The sequence below is a fragment of the Macaca nemestrina genome, chromosome 1 (assembly GCF_043159975.1).
Source record: "Macaca nemestrina isolate mMacNem1 chromosome 1, mMacNem.hap1, whole genome shotgun sequence".
NCBI lineage: Eukaryota > Metazoa > Chordata > Mammalia > Primates > Cercopithecidae > Macaca > Macaca nemestrina.
This window is the reverse complement of record NC_092125.1, coordinates 54637476-54660433: the sequence shown is the minus strand read 5'-3', so window position 1 is coordinate 54660433 and position 22958 is coordinate 54637476. Positions and strand designations below refer to the sequence as shown.

At 33.5% G+C, this 22958-nt stretch overlaps 1 protein-coding gene across 6 annotated transcripts in view; it reads right to left on the bottom strand.

Annotated features, from left to right (window-relative positions):
• Window positions 1-15951, bottom strand: part of LOC105484651 (complement factor H) — a 194314-nt gene extending 178363 nt beyond the window's left edge. The window contains exon 1 of one of the 6 annotated variants that reach the window (XM_071077488.1): window positions 15708-15951. In XM_071077488.1, coding sequence (XP_070933589.1) covers window positions 15708-15765 — 58 coding nt within the window. In that variant the 5' untranslated portion in view covers window positions 15766-15951. The remainder of the gene's footprint in view (window positions 1-15707) is intronic. The other 5 variants (XM_071077503.1, XM_071077519.1, XM_071077504.1 and 2 more) reach the window with 5 other exon arrangements.
• Between the last annotated feature and the right edge of the window lie 7007 nt (window positions 15952-22958).

Sequence of the window (22958 nt, the reverse complement as noted above, 5' to 3'; positions counted from 1 at the left end):
AGCAGAAAGAATTCAACAAGAGCAGACTCAGCTATATAAAAATACTGAAAAAGTTATCTGGGCTGAAGGAAACTGATCTAAAATATAAGCAAAGAAGTACGAAAAGGAATAAGCAGAACTGAAGAAAATAAATAGATGAGTAAATAAAAAAGCTATTGAAACATGATAAACATGCTATGTATATTTTACTCAAATGAAAAAGAACCTAGACTGTTTAAATCAATAATGACCATGTTCAATAGTGTTTTTAATAAATTCAGGAGTATAATATGAAACAATAATAGGAAAAGTGTCAGGAAAAGGTAAAGCAAATAAAAGTGTTGTGATATTTTCCCCATAGTATTGATGTGGTAAAAATATTAATTTAGGATAAACTGTAATAATTTAAGTATGTTTTGTTGTAATTGCTAGGTTAGCCACTAAACCAAAAATATTGAGATGCATAAAATAACTAGTATACATGATGTAATGAGATAGTCAAGATTATTTGATTAAAATAAGAGAAGGCAGGAAAAGAAAAAAGAAAAAATGAGGCAAAAATAAATAGCAAGATGCTAGACTTAAACTGAAGTGTATCAGTAATTACATTAAATGTAAATGGATTCATCACTACACTTAACATGCAAAGATTGTCTGACTGGATAAAAGCATAAAAGAAAACTCAAATATATGATGATTACTTTTAATAAAATTGTACATACAAACTGAGAGTAAATGATAAAAACCAACATGCTAGAAAAGTATCAACTAAAGTCAGAATGATATTAATGTATTAATATCAAGCAAATTATAAATTAAGTTAGAAAGTATTACTAGATAAAAAGAGAGTCATTTCATATTAATAAAAAGGCTACTTTAACAGAAAGACATAATAATTCTAAATGTGTTTGAACAATGTTTACTGGAGCTGGCTCATACTGACTCATAGGAGTCAATTATACACATCTTTTGCTAAAACAATGTTCACTGATGACACGTTGGTAACTTGAAATTGACCATATTGTGAGAATTTACACATGAATCTCAGCAAATTTTACAAATCTTGGTTGTTTCCTTTCCTTTCAAAAAATAGTTGGTTGTTTTACATTTACCAGCATGCTTCTTTGCATAAAACTATTAATATATCTTCCAAATATAACAGAAATAAAAGAAGTAAGCAATCTACCATCATAGTTTGAGATTTAAGCACACTGTTTCCAATATCCAATAGACAAAGAAATAGAAAAATAAGGATATACAAGATATGAGCAACATTATTAACCAAATTAAGCTTTTTTATATTAATAAAACACTGTCTTCAACAATTGTAAGGTGCATATTCATTCCAAGCAAATCTCTACCAATTTCAAAAAATTAAAATCACTCTAAGTATACTCCCTGACCACTGGACATTACTAATAGAAAAAAACTGGAAAAGTCACAAAATTTTTGAAGTTAAGCAACGCTGTTTTGTTGTTGTTGCTGTTTTTTTGTTTTTGTTTTTGTTTTGTTTTGTTTTGTTTTGTTTGAGACGGAGTCTCCCTCTGTCCCCCAGGCTGGAGCGCAGTGGCCCAATCTCGGCTCACTGCAACCTCCGCTCCCGGGTTCACACCATTCTCCTGCCTCAACCTCCCAAGTAACTGGGACTACAGTGGCCCACCACCACGCCCGACTATTTGTGTGTGTGTGTGTGTGCTTTTTTACTAGAGACAGGGTTTCACCATGTTAGCCAGGATGGTCTAGATCTCCTCACCTCGTTATCCACCCGCCTCGGCCTCCCAAAGTGCTGGGATTACAGGCATGCGCTACGGCGCCCGGGAAGCAACACTTATAAATAACTCACGAGTAAAAGAAAAAATACAACATAAATTAGAATATGATTTGAAATAAACAGTAATGGAAATATATGTTAAAATTTGTGGGCTGATGCTGAAGCAGTGATTAGAGAGAAAAATATATATAACCTGAATGAATTAGAAATAAAAAAACTGTTGGAAATCAATTATCCAAATTTCTAATTCAAGAAACTAGTAAAACATTAAATTAAATCTAAAGAAAATAGAGGACTGCAAATAATAGTGATGATCACATAAATCACCCTCCAAGTTCAAGGTGACGACTAAAGTATTTAAGGATACCCAATTCTGTTGTTACCCAGCATGGATGTGATCTATACTGGCATCAACTTTCATCCTTCTTCAGCAAAATTATCTTATGGAATGGTTAAGATATCAGAAGCTGAGTTTGAGTACCTGAAATCTCCATCAAGCTGTTCTTGTGCATACTGCCTTTATCTTTATTCTATATTTTCCTTGAAACTGAGTAACGTTGACAATGGGTAAGTCTATTGTACTGTGTAACCTTGGACAATCTCAAATTGACTCACTCTGGCAGTCTTGCAATTAAAACCCAAGGGAACCGGGTACGATGGCTCACGCCTCTATTCCCAGCACTTTGGGAGGCTGAGACGGGCGGATTGCCTGAGGTCAGGAGTTCGAGACCAGCCTGACAAACATGGTGAAACCCGTCTCTACTAAAAATACAAAATTAGCCAGCTGTTTTGGCACATGCCTGTAATCCCAGCTACGTGGGGGCCTGAGGCAAGAGAATCTCTTGAACCTTAGAGGCGGAGATTGCAGTAAGCCAAGATCGCGCCATTGCACTCCAGCCTGAGCAACAAGAGGGAAGCTCTGTCTCAAAATAATAATAATAATAATAATAACAATAATAAAAATAAAACCCACTGGAAATGAAATGGAATAAATTTGAATCCTTACTTTATTTGTAAGCATGCACAGACACATGCACACAAATGCCAGGTAGATTAAAGAATTAGGTTTAAACAAATTTAAAATACATATATGTTTCATTCTTTTTTAAATTGTCTGCTATATTTGATGCTGTGTCATTTTTAACTTACTATTATCTTAGTGCCATCTATCTATAATCATATTTATTTTATAAATATATTTATTAAAAAGTATGAGTAAATATCAAAAATGTAAGGCTTAATGCATAAAGCAATTTGCAAACAGAACATATACACATTACAACATTTTTAAATTAAAAACTATATTTGTGAAAAAATTATATATACAAAATTTAAAGAAAATTTAGCTGAAAAATTATTCTTAACACAAACACCCTTCTTGCAGTAACAAAAGCACTAAACACTAACTAAAGAAAAATGTTAGAGTAGAATAGATCATTTACTTAAGAACAGGCATTTTTAAAAGAGATAAAAATTAAAAGAAAATTATTTTTTGACCAATTTTAATGACAAAAATGTAAAGGAGATGATATTCAATTTTGCTGGAAAATTAGGTAATATAAATATTATTATTAAATAAAAATGAAGTATAAATGACTATTAGCTCACTAAAAAGCAACTTAGCAATAAAGAATCTTAAAAATACTAGTATATTAGTTGATAAAGAATTTCAATTTTTTAAAAGTAACAAATAATAATTAAAGATTTTGTGAAATATTTAGGTACAGAGTGTTTATTCCAGCATTTTTAATAACAGATATAATTAGAATATTTATGAAAATTGTCAAATTATGCTACACCCATCTGAATTAAAAACTGTGGTTTGGGTAATATTTAATTATGTGCATAAAATTTACAATAGTAAGGAGGAAAGGTAGTATATATTTTCTGTTATAGTGAGATACATTAGGTCAGGGGCCAGAAAACTAACCTGTGGGCCAAATTCAATTGCTGCTTGTTTTGTAAATAAAATTTTAGTAGAACATAGCTATGTTCATGCATTTATATGTTGTCTATAACTCCTTTTATGTTACAATAGAAGAGCTGAGTAGCGAGACATTATGACACATAAAGTCTAAAATATTTATTGCCTGGCTATTTCACAAAAAGTTTGAGTGCCTTGAGATGCATTATTTCAGATTAATCTTATCACTTAGGACATCTTCACAATAAAACCAGGTGGCCGGCCATGGTGGCTCACACCTATAATCCCAACATTTTGGGAGGCTGAGGTGGGAGAATCCCTTGAGCCCAGGAGTTTGAGACAAGCCTGAGCAATATAGCAAGATCCCATCTCTACAAAAAATTAAAGGAACAAATTAGTTAGGCATGGTGGCACACACTTCTTGTCCCAGCTCTGTGAGAGGCTGGGACAGGAGGGTCTCTTGAGCTCAGGATGTGTGTGAGCTATGATCATGTCACTGCACTCCAACCTGAGAGACAGGGTTAGACCCTGTCACAAAAGGGGAAATAAAAACAGGAAAACATATGTTTTGAAATAAATACTTTCATAGAGGCATTTAGAAAGTTGACAAGACAGTAAAGAATTGCCATAACAAATCTTCATATAATCAGAACCCAGAGAGGAAAACAAGCAGCCTAATTTTGTCTGCAATGAGGGCATTCGCCGTTTGGGGAAGATAAGAGCTTGCTTTTTGATAGCCGTGTTAGGCTAAAGCAACAAAATTCAAAGTTAGAAAGCTAAACGAATTCACCCACAGGATAAAGGAAAACTGGAAGTAAACCACGCTCTTCTTACAGGAACCCAGCCTTGAACTGCTTAGAGGACCAAGGAATTTCAAAACACAAATTTGGCTTAAGGTAGTCTTACACTGAAAGTTCTCATAGCCACCCAGAAAAGATAAGTTGCAACTTTAATATGAGGAAGATTGTTTTCTTAAGTACCAAATTATTATTACAAATGTCAAAGACATTATAGGGGAAAAAGCACCTTGCCACTGTAAACTTCATAAGGAACAAAATAGATATTTGATATTGGAACAAATGTATATGGACTATAATCAAAAATACTAATTCTGTGGTTTAAATGTAAGAGAAAAGATTGACTAATGATATCTGAGGAAAGAAATTATAACAAAGTAGTACCAGATTTTAAAAAGAACCAAATATAATTTCTAAAAATGAAAAAAACCCGTTTTAATCATCAATGGACAGCTTAAAAGCAGATAACACAGTTGTAAAAAGAATTCATGGACAGGAGGGCAGGTCGAAAGAAATAATACAGGATGCAACATGAAGACACAAATATGTGGAAAATACGCAAGATGAGCTAAGAGTCAATGAGGATAGAAAAGCCACAGCAATGTTGGAAGAGAATTTTAGAAAATGAATGGAACATACCAATTAATAAATTCAAGAATTAAAAAATTCCAATCAGTAAAAAAAAAATGCACCAATATGCATCATAAGGAATATTTAGAAAACCAAAGAGAAAATATCTTAACCTTGTTGGAGAGAAATATTAGTTTAAAAGCAGTAATGGTAGATTTACAAGGACTTCTCAATAGCAATAGCAGAATCCAGAAGATATAAATGACTTCCATTTGCAGGAAGAAATAGCTATCTATATAGAATTCTATGTACAGAAATAATTTTTCTAGAATAAAGTTTTTGATTCATAGCATTTATTTTATTTTATTTTTTTGACAAGATCTCTATTGCCCATGCTGGAGTGGAGTGGCGTGATCTTAGCTCACTGAGGCACTGACCTCTTGGGCTCAAGTGGCCCCTGCCTCAGCCCCCCAAGGAGCTGTGACTACAGTCACAAACCACCTCTTCCAGCCAATTTTTGTATTTTTTGCAGAGACAAGGTTTTGCCATTTTGCCCAGGCAGTTCTCAAACTCCTGGGCTCAAGCAATCCACCCACCGTGGCCTCCCAAAATGCTGGGATTACAGAAGTGAGCCGCCGTGCCTGGGCTGATTAACACAATTTGAGATAATCTGCCAATATAATACACACTAAGGAGAGAAAAAAGATATATTTCAGAAAACTGAAACCGATCCTAAATATAAGGTCTTAGGATGAAAGAAGAAATGAAAAACAAAGAAAATGGTAAATGTTCAAGTAAATATAAATGAATACTAACTATAAAACAATAAAAATATTACCTTATATGGTTTTAAATACAAACATGTATGTGTACACACCCATATACATAAAACACATAACAATAGCGTGTAAAGTGTGAGAAGAATAAATAAAATTAATGTCTTTTAAGTTCTTCACAGTATCCAGAAAAACAGAAAGGTATTAATGAGTTGTGATAGTTTTCTTAATAAGTCATCTTGGTTAAGTCAGCATCCCCAGTTATTCAGTCCAACTAATCTAAATGTTGGTGGGAAAATATGTTGCCAGGTATACTCCCAATCAGTTGACTTTAAACAAGTTGATCATTCTAGGTAATCTAGATAGGCCAGATCAAATCATTTGAAAGGTGTGAAACACAGGGCTGAGGCTCCTTTGAAAAAGAGAGGGAATTCTGTGGAAAGCAGCTTCCTTTCCTGTGAGTTCCAGGCTGTCTGTAATCTTCTTTTCTGACTACCTGCCCTGTGGATATCAGAGTTGCTTATCTCATGCTCACAGTTCCATAAGGCAATTTATTTTTTAAAAAAACTCGTTTTAAGTAGCTAGATAGGTAGATTGGTATGTCAATCGATTAATTGACTGATAGATAGGTAATCTTCTACTTCTACTTAAGCTTTCCGCTTTGAACCCTGAGTGATAAATTAGTATTGGACTTTGGTAAGTTAAGAAGGCATATGCTATGCTATGAATATATGCAACCTCCCCACAACCTCCAATTTATATGTTTAAACCTAATTACCAATGTGATAGTATTAGGAGGTGAGGACATTGGGAAATGATTAGGTCGTGAAAGTGGAGCTGTCATGATTTGGATGTGTGACCTTATAGAAGAGGCACCACAGAGCGGCCTTGTCCCTTTCATCATTGGAGTACACAGTCAAAAGGCACACTATCTATGAACCAGAAAGTACACCCTCACCAAACACTGAATCTGCTGGTACTATCTTGCTCTTAGACTTTCCAGCATTCAGAAGTGTAAGAAAAAAAACTTCTGTTGTTTATAAGCTATGCAGTTAATAATATTTTGTTGTAGCAGCCCAAAGAGACAAGTTTTAGAAGTGCCCATTAACATGGTGGAACATATCCATGTGAAAACATTTTGCAATATTTCATAAGAAAGTAAGCTCCATATAAAACTATATGTTACAAAATAAAACAAATGCTTATGAAAGTTGTCATGGGCACTAATTTTCCCTTGAACATTTTGCAAGTTTCTGATACATTTGTGTTAGTGAACTCGTGTAATATGTGATTCTACATTGCACTGTTTGGATGTTTATAATAATTTCAGTAAACATATTCTACTCCACTAGATGGTGCTAATACTCTATCATAACAACACAATCCCCGGCCCCTTCCGCACAAAAGGAAAACAGTTTAATTACAAGCTGATACGTGTGTTTTTCACTTTCAAAATTCAGATCCACTTGATGATGTTCAGGTTACTGGAAAAAAAAAGTAAGTTAAGTAATCCGTCAATAGTTTAGCCCGCTCACTTCCCGGTGAGAAGTAAATGCTTTCCCTTCTGGTTATTATTATATTTCCAGATGATATATTTGCGCCCCTAATTCTTGATTTCCAAATATAGTTAATTGCTTTTAACCAGATGTAGAAAATAAGGATACATCTCTTCCGCAAAATCTTCCTGCCAGCTTTTCACAATATTTACTCCGTGAATATGTTTACTATATATAAAGAATTCTCATATTGATTACCTTTATTCTTCAAATAGTACTTAAAATTCTGGTGCTTTTCCATCAATGTTAAATGGCATCTTTTGATTCTGCTTGTAAGAAAAAGATATGATCTTCCCTGTTCTATTTTCCCATGTTCCTGCTACCATCTTCAAAATCTTAGTTCAGATCATCAACTGTCACCTTGGTCATGAAACTGCCTGCTAACCAGCCTCCAGTCCTCTACTCTCCTGTTATTGCAGTCTATTCACAGAGTGACAAGTGATTTTTGCAAATCTGGTCATGTCATTCCTGTGATTAAAATTCTTCCATGACTTCCCTTTTTACTTATCCATCATTGCTAACTCCTTCCCTTGGTTTGGGACCCCCTTATCTGGCTCTTGCCACTTCCTTGGATCTCATGCTAAATCTTGCATGTATTCACCATGCAAAGCCACGCTGATTTATTTGTTTATATTTTGTTGAGCATTTCAAACTCGCTTTTTCTCTTAGATCCTTTGCACAGGTTATTTCCTCCTCTTAGAATAATTTTATGACAGATTTCTGATGACTGGCTTTGTCTCATCTTTCAGGCCTCTACTCAAATGTTCTGTCCTCAAAGTGATCCACTCATTCTAGTCCCCAGGACCAGCCCACCTAATGTCTCTACATACTACCATCCACATCTCTTATTTTCTCTTAGGCCTTACTTTACCTCCTTCACAACATTGTTCACAATGCTATAACTATTTTTGTTGACTAAGTTTTCTATCTATCCCCTCACATCAAAATGTAAGCTCCCCGCAATTGAAGAACAATGTTTTTCACAGTTAGTGGAAGAATTTTCATCAATGTCTAGGTCTTCTCACTTCAAATACACTTTCCTGCCTGCTTTTGTTCTAACCATTATTATATTCAGTATTACTGAGGTAGGAGATGGGACTTGGACCCTGGACCAAATTGAGGATTGTCCAAAACAGGTCTGGGTGGAAGTCCCTCCCTGTAAGACACACACACCAGTGTGCTATGCCAGTTTACCATTACCATAGCAACACCCAGAAGTTACGAGCCCTTTCCACAGCAATGACCCAACAACTGAAAGTTACCATCCTCATCCTGGCAATTTCAGCATTAACTACCTCTTAATTTCCATATAATTAAAAGTACGTATAAATATGAGTGCAGAACTGCCTCTGAGCTGCTACTGTGGGCACACTGCCTATGGGTAGCCCTGCCCAGCAAGGAGCAGTACCTCTGCTGCTGCTATATACACTGCCACTTCAACAAAAAGTGTTGTTTAACACCACTGGCTCACCCTTGAATTCTTTATTGGACAAAACCGAGAAACTTCCCAGGCAAGACCCAATTTGGGGGCTTGCTGTCCTATATAATTATCAACTCATGCCATAGCAAAAATATTTAAGGTAATGATTCACTGCACTGAGTTCTAATAATAATTACATATATCTTGTAACATGACTTTTATTTGCCTGAATTGACTAACAATCGAATGTTCAAGCTCAGTTAACGCCCCTTCTCGAAGACTTCCAATTAGACAACCAACCGTTATTTTGGCCCAAGTAGTCAAACTCTCAGCATATATGGACAACAGCCACATTTGCTTGCCTTAAATTGGCAATTCTTGAAGGAAATAGGGCACAGGCTTATTAAATAGGAAACATACAAATTCAAAGGCACAGAAACATTTTTTGAGATGTGATTTATCTTAAAACTTTTTAAAAAATAGCCATATCATTTTTCTCATTCTAGATTATGAGTAGACTAGGTCATCATATCTAAGTATTTGAGTATTCATTGTTTAAATGAATACTTCATCTTACGTTTATAGTCATTTAATTGCCAGTTAATTTTGTTTACAAAACACCACATTGTTGAAGCTTTAATTCATTTGGCTTTATTTTACAATTTAAAATTATTTTTAGTCTGGATGCAGTGAGTCACGTTTATAATCCCACCACTTTGCATGCCAAGTTCAAGAGGATCAATAGACCCAGGAGTTTAAGACCAGCCTGGGCAACATGGAGAAACCTTGTCTCTACAAAGAAATTTTAAAATCACATGAGCAAGGTAGCTGTAATCCCTGCTACTTGGGATGCTTAGGTGGGAGGACTGCTTGAGCCCAGGAGATCGAGGCTGCAGTGAGCCATGATTGCACTACTACACTGCAGCCTGGGTGACAAGGTGACTCCCTGTCTCAAAAAAAAAAATAAGAATAATACTAAACAAAACATATATTTTTTAAGCCCACGTATTAGGAGTGTGAATATGTTTAGCTACTGGAAAAGAGTAAGAACATTTTTATTATAATTTGAGGAAAATAGTTATATAATTTTGGTTCAAGCTAAAAATCAATGTTACTTTATATTTTTTACAACCTTAATTTACCTAATTTTTTCACTTTCAAATTTTAAGGGGGCATATTGACATACAAACATAGAATTAATTACTTATTTTCAATGTCAATATGTCTTTTAACTGTTACTTGAAAAGTGTTTCTATTCAAATGAAATAAATCATGATAAAATTATATATTTGCAAAAACTTTAATCAAATTTGTGCCAGATTGTTTTGGTAGACTAAAATTGATCTCTTTGTTCAATTATTCTATTTTTCTAAAATTATTTTGTGGGTAAAAAATCAAGACCTATTACTTCTTAAATAGCCTACTTCTAAACTTAGTAGATATCAGAATATACTATAAAGCAAAACTACAACATCAATTTGGAAAAAAATAAAGCAAATGAACAAAACAGAAATAGCAAAAATAGGTATTTTGCATTAAATTTCTTTCTTATCTCCTCACTGATCTATATTAACACTATTTATTCAATCATCCTTTGGTATACACAGGGTATATATATTTCAGGACTCCCACATATGCCAGAATCTGCACATATTTAAATTCTACACTTGACTCTGTGGAAACCGCATGTACGAAAAGTCAGTTTTTCCTAAGCGTAAGTTTTGTATCCCAGCAATACTATCTGTTTTACCTTGGTTTAGTTGAAACAAATTAACATAGTAAGCAGACCCCTGAAGTTCAAGCCCATATTGGTCAAGGGTCAATTCTATATGCATATATATATATATATATATGATATGATCTAATTAGCATTTCAAAATAAGAAATATTCAAATTATTTTATAAATAACATGAGAGTAACTAAAGATCATTTCAGAAGTAACATATATACCTTTGTAAAGAGAGTAAAGAATTGTTTAAAGAAATAAACTCTAGACAAAGTGGAATAGAGATTATGTCACACTTAATAGGCATTTGAGAAAGCAAAAGAAAAAAGAAAAGATAAAAATGTAGCTAGGTGTGGGAGGTTGAGGCAGGAGGATTGCTTGAGCCCAGGTGTTGGAAGCTGCAGTGAACTATGATCACACCACTGCACTCCAGCATGGGCACTCCAGCCTCAGGCAACAAAGCGAGACCCTGTCTCAAAAAAACCAACTAACCAAACGAACAAACAAAAACCTTAACAGTGAAAAGAGCATGAAGAACATTCCAGAATCATAAAAAGCAGATGAGAGAATAGCCGACGGTCATATGAAGTTGGATAGAATAACAAGTTTATCATAATTAGAGATAAAACAAGATACTATCAGAACATGGGTTGAAATTCCAGAACTTTCTTGAAATGTGTAGTATTTAGTTAGCTAATTTATAATGCCAGTTACTGTTCCAGTCAGGAAAAAGGAACTCAGCCACAAAGAGACAGTACAATTAGGACCCTGAAAATAGAGAGAAAAAAAAAACACAACACACCATTGTACCAAGTATTACTAAGTAGTACTTGAGGAAGTTAAAGTGATGGAAAAATGAGCGAAAGAACAGATGAGTAACAACGAAACGATTTGGAAGCCTTTCCATTATATCTGTAGATTATGGACAGCCTGTGGAATACATCTGACCTATGTGTCCTAAGCTTAAATTTATGTCACAGTTTAGGAATTTCTGAAAGAATATTTCTTTTTTCTTTTCTTTCTTTCTTTCTTTCTTTTTTTTTTTTTTTTTTTTTTTTTTTTTTTTTTTGAGATGGAGTCTCCCTCTGTCGCCCAAGCTGGAGGGCAATGGCATGATCTCAGTTCACTGCAACCTCCGCCACCCGAGCTCAAGCAATTATCCTGCCTCAGCCTCCTCAGTAGCTAAGATTACAGGCGCACACCACCATGCCCAGCTAATATTGGTATTTTTAGTAGAGATGGGGTTTCACCATGTTGGTCAGGCTGGTCTCAAACTCCTGACATCATGATCCACCCACCTCGGCCTCCCAAAATGTTGGGATTACAGGCATGAACCACCGCGCCCAGCCTGAAAGAAGATTTCTATAATCACTTTTCCATCTATTACATTTCCAGTTAACAAGGTTTATGAAAAACTTGGCTAAGTTAAAATGTCAGAAGAAATAAAAGTGTTCTGTCAAATGTTTTTTCTTTCCTTTTTATTGTTTCATTTTTTGATGTTCAGTTACTTTATTTCCTCTGAGCTATCTTTTTATGACTCCTTATAATTTTAAGCTAAAATGCAATACTTTTTTGTCAATTACATCATCCCCTTTCCACATACTATGGTTTTGTGAGGAAATGGGTAAAGTACACATTAGTTAACTGAGCACAGGATAGATTAGGTGGCAGAATCTCGAAGGCCTAGGCAGGTGGGGGATGGTGTGTGGGGGAGGAGGAGGAGGCATAACTGGGGAGAATGAAAAGTGGCAAAAGACTGCAGAATAAACAACCAAGCATTAAACAAATAAAAGTGGGTCAATGTAGACTGGCTCAGATCTTAGAAACCAAAGGCCACACATGAAGAATATTTACCGATCTGCTTTTGCACTTATATTTGGGAACTTACTTCTACCTAAGAATAATTTTAGTTAGCAATACTTAGATATTTCATTTTTAGTTTAAATTATATGTAGGCAAAAGAGTAGCATATGCATTCCCAGGATATGCCTAAATTTAAAATAAGCAAAGCTTGCCTTGGCAGACGTCTCAGGCTCGTGCCATTTCTGTGGGCATTTTCTCTATCCCTTCTCTTGTAGCACTCACTATAACACTTCAACCAGCAGATCTGTCCTACCTGGGAATACCTCATCTTCCCGAATCACTTTGTCCTATCCTTACCCTCATCAACATCCATTTCTACCCTACCCCACCCACTGAAATTGTTCCAGGGAAGTTGTCAGATGATAATAATTCAAAGTAAATTATGAATAATACTAAATTTAACTATCCTAAAACACATATTCAGTGTATTTGTCATTCCATATAAATGACAGATTGGTTAAATTTATAGTAATATTAATATGAACATGTAAAATATTTTAGGAGGAGATGAGATATTGAAGCCAATTGGGCCATTGCAAAACTTTAAATCACACCATATAGGTAACTACCCATACTGCTATCTCTGAAAATGTGGGGGTTTTGGGGGAGCAAGGTGGAATTCTTATTTATCACACTGAAATTCAAACATACAATTTGGAATTTTAAACCACTATTCTCCTTTTTCTGATTGTAATGGAATCCATCAATCTTTGATCTATAATGTCTTCTAGGACCTGAAATAATATTTTTGCACTCTAAAATCTCTAGGATTAAAAAACATGTCTGCCAAACAACGCAGCCAGTATTTACTTGGACATGTTTCAGTAGAGTTTTAATTTATTCACTTCAATCATCTTGGAATTTCTGGGCTGTGGCCTAATTTCATACAGTACACAATTGTTACACCCTAAATCTAAAAAATCTGCTTGATCATAATATGTTCAAAAGCATGGTCATAATATATTTTGAAAAGGTGAAATTAGGTGGTATGATTAAGAAACTGTTATTTTAAACTTTCCTGTAAATCTGACCCAATTCTTAGTAGCCTGCAGTGATTCCCTGAGCCACAGACCGTTACAACAAGGAAGCAATTAACGTTCTTACATAATTGGGAATGTTACTGTAGACAATGTATTGCATTAAAAAGGTACTATGTAATACCCAATATATTAAAAAAAGAAAACAAATAGAAAGCTGAAATCATAAATTATTCCTGCTGGCTAAAATTCTTTCTTAGTGATGAATAGTATTTTTTTTAAGAAAATTCACTCTTAACAGAGCAGAAGTAATGCTAAAACGTTATGCAGTTGAGTAAAGCAGATTGTGATAGTATTCAAACTATCTTTTCTCAATTTGGTATTCAGTATTCAATGTGGAAAATATAAACAGAAGCAAATATTGAAGTATATGTGAGTATTTTTTCATGATCAAGGCTACTCTGTTAAGTAAAAATTTCTTAGAGATGGTAGATTAACAGAATTGATTGACATCTCGAACTAGTTTAGTTTCAGAGAGTATTTGGGAAATGAGGAATAAAATGGGAGTTTGATATCCACTGGAAATTCATGTAGTTTTTCTCCATTGGCTTTTTACAAGTGCTTTTATGAAAATTATGAGACTGACCTAAGCATTGCTTTAAATACTGAAGTTGTGCTTTATCTTTTAGGTCATTTTCACCATAACATATATAGTGCTGATGTTCAATTCACCAGTAGAAACCGATATCACATTTAAACACACATTGATGAAAAATAAAATTCAAGTGAAACGAGTCAACAATAATCAATTATGTAAATAAGATGTTTAAATCACTATAGTTTAATTACCACATATACTTTGATGTACTCTATTTTAACAATATTTCAAATTCAACTTTTAAAAAAGTTATACTGTTTATTAAACTTGCCATTGATTCTTGATTTTAAAGATTAGAAATAAAACAAATCTCCCTCATATTACAAATGATATCTATGTAAAACCTGAGTAAACAGTATGTAAGTATGAAATATTAGAAACGTTCCCATAAATTTAGTAAGAAAAGACAAATATTTGCACAAAGAAACAGAAAAAGATGTCTGTTATGATTGGTAATATGAACATTGGTCTGGAACTGTTTGTAAATATAAAAATGTTTCATTTCAAAATACTAATGATAATATTTATATGTACAAGGAAATAATTGTCTTCTTCATTTAAAAAGTGGCTACATATAAAGTTTATAAGCCAAATAACAAGCAATAACGTTAGAAAATATAGCTGAAAAAAGTTCAACCTTTCAAAAGGTATTAAACATATTTGAATATTTTTTAAATTACTGAAATATATAAATATAAATACATATGTGCCTTTATTTTCTAGATTGGAAGACTCAAACAGAGATTTTGTGTTATTTGCTAATATTCTTCAGTTCCTAGAGGCTATGTAATGGTCACTCAATTAAAATTTCTTTACTAAGTGAAAATATTTTGGAAATTATGAATAATATGTAATTCATTTAGTTTAAAAATGTTGATCAAATATCTATCACATAACTGGTTACCTATCATAGACTAGGAAAGCAAACCTCCTCCAAGAATAAGCTTTTTAATCTATCAAGAAGCAATGATATAATTAAATTTTATTATGAATCCAGAAATTGTCTTACTGGAGGTCAGAAAAAAACTCCTACACTCATATTCACTACTTCAAAAGACTGGTCTTCAAGAATATATGTTATATACAACTACAGGAAAAAAATCCCTATTGAACAACTTAATTGTTACGAATATTGTATATTCAATTGTGTTTCAAATTTGTATAATATTTTTATTCTGATAATACAAGTAATGCTTGTCTACAAGAATTCTAAGGTCATGACAATATCAGTTGTAAACAATAAATGAATTTTTCTTAAGGAAGAGTTAAAATCATATTTGAAATAAATCTAATCATTATGATTTGACAGCTTTTATTGACTGTATATTCACATCCTTCTTAATGCTTTCACATGATACATTTTGGTTATACTTCTAAGCAAAAAAAGTAAGTTACATTTTATGATAATTACAATGGAAATGATTATTCCACATTATAGTTTTTCAGAAATGATCATTGAAATATTTTATTCTATTTTATATTAAATACAATTATGATGAATATTTAGACATATCGCTCAAATAAGGTACTTTTAGTTTTTTAACTCAAAATGTCAAAAGTCACTCAATTGTCAAGCTACAAAATACTTAAGCACATTTTCTAAATCAAATTTTTATTACTACTGTGAAAAGCATCATTAGCAAATGTTTCATAACACAGTTTTAGGAAAAGAGACTCTTTTAATCTTACCTTCTGCTACACAAATAGCCCATAACATAAGGCAAATAATCTTTGCTAGAAGTTTCATTTTTTGAATCTTTTATGAGGACATTTACCAGCTAACTCTGTTCACAATGTCCAATTCTCCTCTTCCAAGAACTGTGATTAGTGCAGGAAAGAACTTGCTGCAAAAGGAAGTTGAAACTAGATGCTCCGCCTATCAGGAACTTTTGCAAAGTAAATAAAAAATCAACCACAAGCCACAAGCCCAGCAATGCCAGAGATTGAATCTGATTCTCGCTGCACTCCCACTGAATGTTAATGCTGTGACCTGCTCTTGGACTTTTATTTATTAAGCTAGGTAAATTCTCCATTGGAAAATGTTCATGTCCTTGGTATGTGCAAAGCAGCAGCTGGTGATACCCTCTGGATTTCATAAATCCTTCAATTATTCAAACTCTATTCCGGTCTATTGTGTATAAACCTCAGAACAGGAAATAAGAGAAACTTTAAAAGAAATCACATACAAAACTTTGGTTTAGGCAATGTTTTCACAATCAGCACCCAGGCAATGTGTGGAAACTTTGCCAAGAATGCAGTGCTGGATGAATTTAGGGGCCTGCTTTTCTAGCAATTCATAAAATTAGTTTTCTAAATACTTTTTATATATACGTTTTTGAAGCAACTGGCTCACTCTCATTTGACATAAATAGGTTTAATAATTCCAAAATCAACAAATTAAAATCCTGATTTTTGAAACTTTGTTTTGTGTAATACGTATAAGGAAAACATAAACAAATTGTATGCTGAAATTGAGAAGATAAAGATACCTATGAAACCACCACCGAGGTCAAAACACTGAACATTATTACCTCCCAGAAAACCCCAGTACTCCTCTCCAGTCAATACTCCTCTCAACCCTCTCCCACATCCCCCACAAACAGAGACCACAGTTGTGATCTGCAAGAACATGGAATATATTTGTCTGGCTTTTGTACTTTGTATAATGAAGAAGAAGCAGTTTACTCTTATGTTTAGAGTTTTTCACCAAGAATTATGTTTGGATCATTCAAACACATCGTGAGATGTAGTTATAGATAGTTCATTCTTATTGTGATTTCATATTCCATTTTTTGAATAGTTCACATTTTATTTATCTGTGTGCCTATTAGTGAGCATTTGAGCAGATTTTAGTTTGGAGCTGATATGAATAGTGCTTCTGTGAGCCTTATGTTAAGTGGTTTTTGGTAAACACAATTCACATTTCTGGTAAGTGCGTACTTGGGAGTGAAACACTGGGACATAACTTATGTTTAGGTGTAATGGATAAAATTAGACAATTTTCCAAATGGATTATAACACTTGGACATCACTTCACATTTCTATCAGCAGTGTCCAAGTTGCTCCACACCCTCAGAGATACTTGACAATTTTAATCTTTGTAGTTTTAGCTTTTCTGGTAACACAAAGCAATAATTCTCTGTGGTTATAATATGAATTTTCCTGATGACTAATTGGAATGTAAGAGATCCCTGATTCCCCTTGAAGGACGTGCAACAGCCATGCGGTTTGCCAGTTAGGTCGCCCTACAGCTCAAACCCCTTATGGGAGGGGGAGCACACAGATGGACAGGTGCAGGAACTGGGGTGAGCGCTTTCGGGCTCTGGCCTCACAGCAGCATCTAGGGGTGGGTGTCTGCGATTTCCGAAGCCCAAGTGGGCATATGTTACAGTGTGCTCCTTTAGCTTTACCATCTGCAAATGGTTTATGTGTTGATCAGCTCAACAGACCTCTTCCTTATGTCATGGGCAGTGGGACAGTGAAATAGCCTTCTGTATCCCGAGCTCTTGCCCAGTGTCCCAAAAGAATCGGATCACACGCGGGCTCGAGGGACAAGGGCAATATTTTATTGAGTGGTGGAGGTGGCTGTCAGCGAGATGGAGTGGGAAGGTGACCTTCGCCCAGAGTCAGGCCTCCCAGTGGCCGAACTATTCTCCACCCGTCCCTGGCCAAACTCCCCTCGGAGTCCAGACGTGCCTCCTCTCTTTCTCTGCTGCATCGTTCTGCCATCGCAGGCCTGTTTGTCACCTTGCCTCCCCCTCTCCTCATTTGCAGGTCTCTTCTGGAGCTTGGAGTTTGGGATTTATATGGGGGTAGGACAGGGGGGCATGGCGGACCAAAAGGCAACTTTTTGAGTGTGAAAACTGAAATGCCTGTCCTCATTTCGGTCCACAGAGCTTCAGGCTTGAGGCTGGGGCCTTTACTTGGTGACCACCCTCTTGTACCCAGTATTTCCCTGTCTCCTGTCCTTAACATCATGAAGTTGAGAAACTTTCCTGTAGTAATTGGTCATTTAGATATCCTCTTTGGTGAAGGTTCTATTCAAATCCTTTGCATATTTTTTTTCTTATTGAGTTGTTTGTCTTTGACTTATTGCATTGTGGGAATTGTTATATTTATATACTCTAGATATGGAAATATTCTTATAATATGTATTACAAATGCCTTCTTCCAGTCTGTGGGTTTTCTTTCCATTCAGTGTTACACGGCTTTTATAATAATAAGCACAATTCCTTAATTTTAAAATAGAGCACATTTTCAATTTTTTTCCATGACTAGTGCATTATGTCTTATTTAATGAAATCTTGCCTAGTCCTAGAGCACAATGCTTTTCTTCTAAAATAATTATTTTATCTTTCACATTTAAGACCTTTAGAACAGCTGTAATTGTCTTTTGTGAATAGCAGAATAAAATGCATTTTTAAAATAGAGATATCCAATTGTTATAGCATTATTTAATGAAAGTGTCAGTCTTTCCTCTGTAATGACACGCTTTCACCTTTGTCATAAGTCAGGTACTGGATATATGTGGGCCTATATCACCAAGCTCTTCTGACTGTAATAGTCTATTTTTAAAACTTTTCTAAAGTGTAAATTTCTGGGAACTTTGGCTTTCTAGTTATCTTTTAAATTGATTTCTTATTTAATTTCATACTCTAAATAATTATACTGTTTTAAAATTTAATGGGTCTTTCTTTACAGCCCATTATAGCCAAAATTCTACCTATGTCAGCAGGTCAAGTTTGTAATTTGTTAAAATCTTTTGTATTTTTACTATGTTTTTGTCTGGTTATTCTATCAGATATTGAATGGGTGTATTACATTTCCCATTATAAATGTGGATTTGTGTAGTTCCCTGTTTAATGCTGTCAATCTTTATATGTTTTAGGGCTATGATGATGTCTACATACGTATTTAGAGTTGTGATATCCTCCTCTTGGTCATTTTCTCACATTAAATGGCCCACCCTAACTCTAATTTTGCTTCCAGTATGAATTTTACATTTTATTTTATTTTTATTTTCATTTGTATAATAAAAATATAAGGATTGAAGAGTTAGACTTAGTCATTTGTTCTGAGAAAAATAAGAAATAAAATAACATAGAAATGTAAATAATCAAGTAAATACAAATTCTGAACTATCATTCTGAAGTTTAACTGGTAACACATATGCTGACATAATAGATCATTTAAACTTCTTCTTTATTCTTTCCTTAGCTTTATCTGTTTGAGTATGAATCCAAATATTTTACCTGGGCTTAAATTTCCAATAGCGGTTTCTATTCTAATAACAATATTATCACTTGGAGAGTGTTCCAGAAATTTATCAAGATTAATATTATTGAGTGTTAATTATATACCAGGCACAGATCTAAGCACATTTATTCAATACTTAACGCAATACAATGAAATGGGAGACTATTACTCTTTCAAAGGTATAGATGACTGAACTGAGCCACAGAACATTTTAGCAACTCCCTTAAAGTCACAAGACATTGCTAGAACCAGGTATCAAATCCAGTGGTCTGTGTTTAAAATATGTGTTTAAAAATATGGTAAAATATTTACATATGTACTCTAGTGCATGCTTCACATTATTTATTTTGTAATTATAAATTATATACTGTAAAAGTATTGAATGTACGCACACCCACACATATATATATGTTTGTGATAATTTAAAGTACATGCAGGAATGATTTTACTATGCAATCTTCACCTAAGTTGCAATTGTTGAATGTAAAATGCCACTCTTCTATCCAAGTAAAAATAATCCTCTTGAATTAATTTCAACAAATATCTTTCAGATGTATTATTTTTATAATTTTTTCTTTATTCTACCTTTTTTCAAAGACTGATGGTTAAGACGTCAATTGAGTGCTTTTGTTTCCTTTTATTCATCAATGCTTTTCAAAACTATAGAAGTCTATTACAAAGAGATTTAGAAGAACATAAGAAAATTAGCAACATATTATTCCTTAAACTCATAAAATTATTATGTAGTATTAGATTACCATTAGAAGAACAGATAGTAAATACTTAACTCTTAATACTAAGATTAAACCTGAAATGGATCCAATTTATTTTCAATATTCATGTTGGCTCATTCTCAGCAAATACGTACTATGTATACATAGGACATTAAAAATTTAGAAGGGTAAGGATATAAATTTGTATTAGAGAAAAATCCATAGTTAAAAAATTAGAAATAGTTAATATCTATGCTAAGTAACAAATGACTGTTATGACTGAAATTTTCGAAGGACGTTTACAGGAAAGAGAAATTACTGAACACTGGTTTTGGTCAGTGATGATTTTAAGAACACTCTGAGACTGTGAAGAATAGGAAAGTGTAGGGACAAATCTAGAATTAATGAGAAGACTCACACTGGAGCAGTGGTTTTGCACAAGGAAATTGTGGAAGAAGTAAAAGGAGCTTTAAATGAGGAATGGTTTGAATTCCAGATCAAAAACTTGTGAATTATTTTACAGGCAATAAAGAATCTTTGATAGATCTAACTGAGGAAGAAATGTAGGTAATGCGTTATTTAAGTAATGGTGCTTTGGCAGTTGTATTAAAATGGATGGAAGAAAAAGGACTCAGAGAAATGGATATAAATTAAATAAATTACTGAATGAATTCATAATACAACAATTACGTAGCATCTCAATGTAAAGAAAAAGTGTAAAAACTAATATTTATAACAGAGCTTGATTTTTCTATGAAGCTAATGAAGTTGAAGTTTCAAGGCTCCTAATTTGAATAGACACCATCAAGGACCTGAGCTGGCCCTTAGTAACGTTTCTGCATGGTCATCTATTTTGTAAAAAATTGAAGAGAATTAATATCTTAATTGCAAGAGAATGAACGGCTGTCTCTCTTATTCTATGCTGATTTCCCCTTCACTGCATTTCCACTGAGTCAGTTGATATTACAGTTTTAGGCATTTGAAGGATGCCACAAAAAGACACTTAGAATGCTATTAGTTTGAGATTTACGTCGTATATTTTACAGTCACAATTAAATATAATTTGATAATTGATGGTCCTCCAAGTGTAAGAATGACTTCCAGGAATACTCCTACCACCCCTGTGCCAAATCAATTGGCATCATAACACAAAAATCAAGTGTCTGAAGACAGCACATATCAATATGCCCAACACCAGAAGTCTATGTGTAGTGAAGGAGAAACAAGATTAAAAAGTATAGAGACTAGATCAGTTGTGTAAAATTTTAAGTGGATGATTCCTCAATGATTCTTCTCCTGGTAAAAAATGAAAACTTGCTCAAGCCATTCACAATATATTAACATCAATAATAATACCATAAAACTTATAACACACCTTTAAAATGAAGACATTGAGGTGAAACTAGTTTTCAAAGTTTCAATTCGAAGAACATTTAATATTAATCATTTCATTAGAACTCTTTTACTGTCCTGAAACCTTGCAGGTTATTAGGTCAGGGAAATCTGACAAGATTTTTTTCCAAAATTTGATGACAATCTTAAAAATGTTTAGACATAAGTGGTGAAGTTGAAATGGCTTCAAATATTTCAACATAACAAGAAACAAATTCAAATCAAACATACTAAAAGAAAGACTGAATTATTTTTCTATTTTATCTGCACTGAAAACATTATAAAATTTTGTCACATGAAGAAAAAGTCAAAAAAGTATTCAACAAAAATGTAGAAATTCAAAGTATCAAAGACTATCATACAGTGAATATGCATATTATATTATGTGTTTCTATGATATTTCATTGTGGTTTTAATTTGCATTTCCCTAATAGTTATTGATGTTGAGCATTTTTTCATTAACCTGCTAGTTATTTGTAGGTTTTCTTTTGAGAAATGTCTACTCAGGTCTTTTGCCCATTTTTAAATTATGTTATTTGTTTCCTTGCTATTGAGTTGTTTAGAGTTCTTTATGTGTTTTGGACATTAACCCCTTATCAAGTGTATGGTTTACATATGTTTTCTCCCATTCCATAGGCTTTCTCTTCATTCCATTATTTGTTTCCGTAGCTGTACAGAAGCTCTTTAGTTTGAAGAAATCCCATTTGTCTATTTTCGCTTTTGTTGCCTGTGCTTTCAGAGTTACTAAAAAAAAAAAAAAGATTATTGCAATATTGTGGAGATTTTAACTCATTTCTTCTAGTAGTTTTACGGTTTTTTATTTGTCTTTAATCTATTTTGAGTTGATTTTTGTATCTGGTGTAAGATAAAGATCCAGTTTAATCCTTCTGAATATAGATATCCAATTTCCCCAATACAATTTGTTTAAGAGTCTGTCCTTTCTTCATTGTGTGTTCTTGCCATCTTTATTGAAAGTCAATTGGCCATAAATTCATGGGTTTATTTCTGGACTTTCTATCTTGTTTTGTTGATAAATATGTTTGTTTTTATGCCAGCACCATGCTGTTTTGATTACAATAGTTTTATAATAAATTTTGAAATCAAGGAGTATGATGTCTTCAGCTTTATTTTTTTCTATTCAAAATTGTTTCGATTATTTGGGAACTTTTGTGGTTCCCATATGAATTCCTATGGGCTTGTCATATATGGTGCTTATTGTGTTGAGGTACGTTTCTTCTATACTTAATCAGTTGGAATTTTTATCATGAAAGGATATTGAATTTTGTCAAATGCTTTTTCTGTATTTATTGAGATGATCATCTGGCTTTTGTCCTTCATTTTGTTATATTGGTATATCATATGTACTGATTTGCATATATTGCACCATCCTTGCATCCCAGAGATAAATCCCACATGATAATGGTGGATGATTCTTTCAATGTGTTGTTGAATTCAGTTTCCTAATATATTGTTGAGACTTTTTGTATCTATGTGATCAGAGATACTGGCCTGTAATTTTCATTTCTTGTAGCATCTTTGGTTTTAGTATCAAAATAATATTGACTTCATAGAATGAATT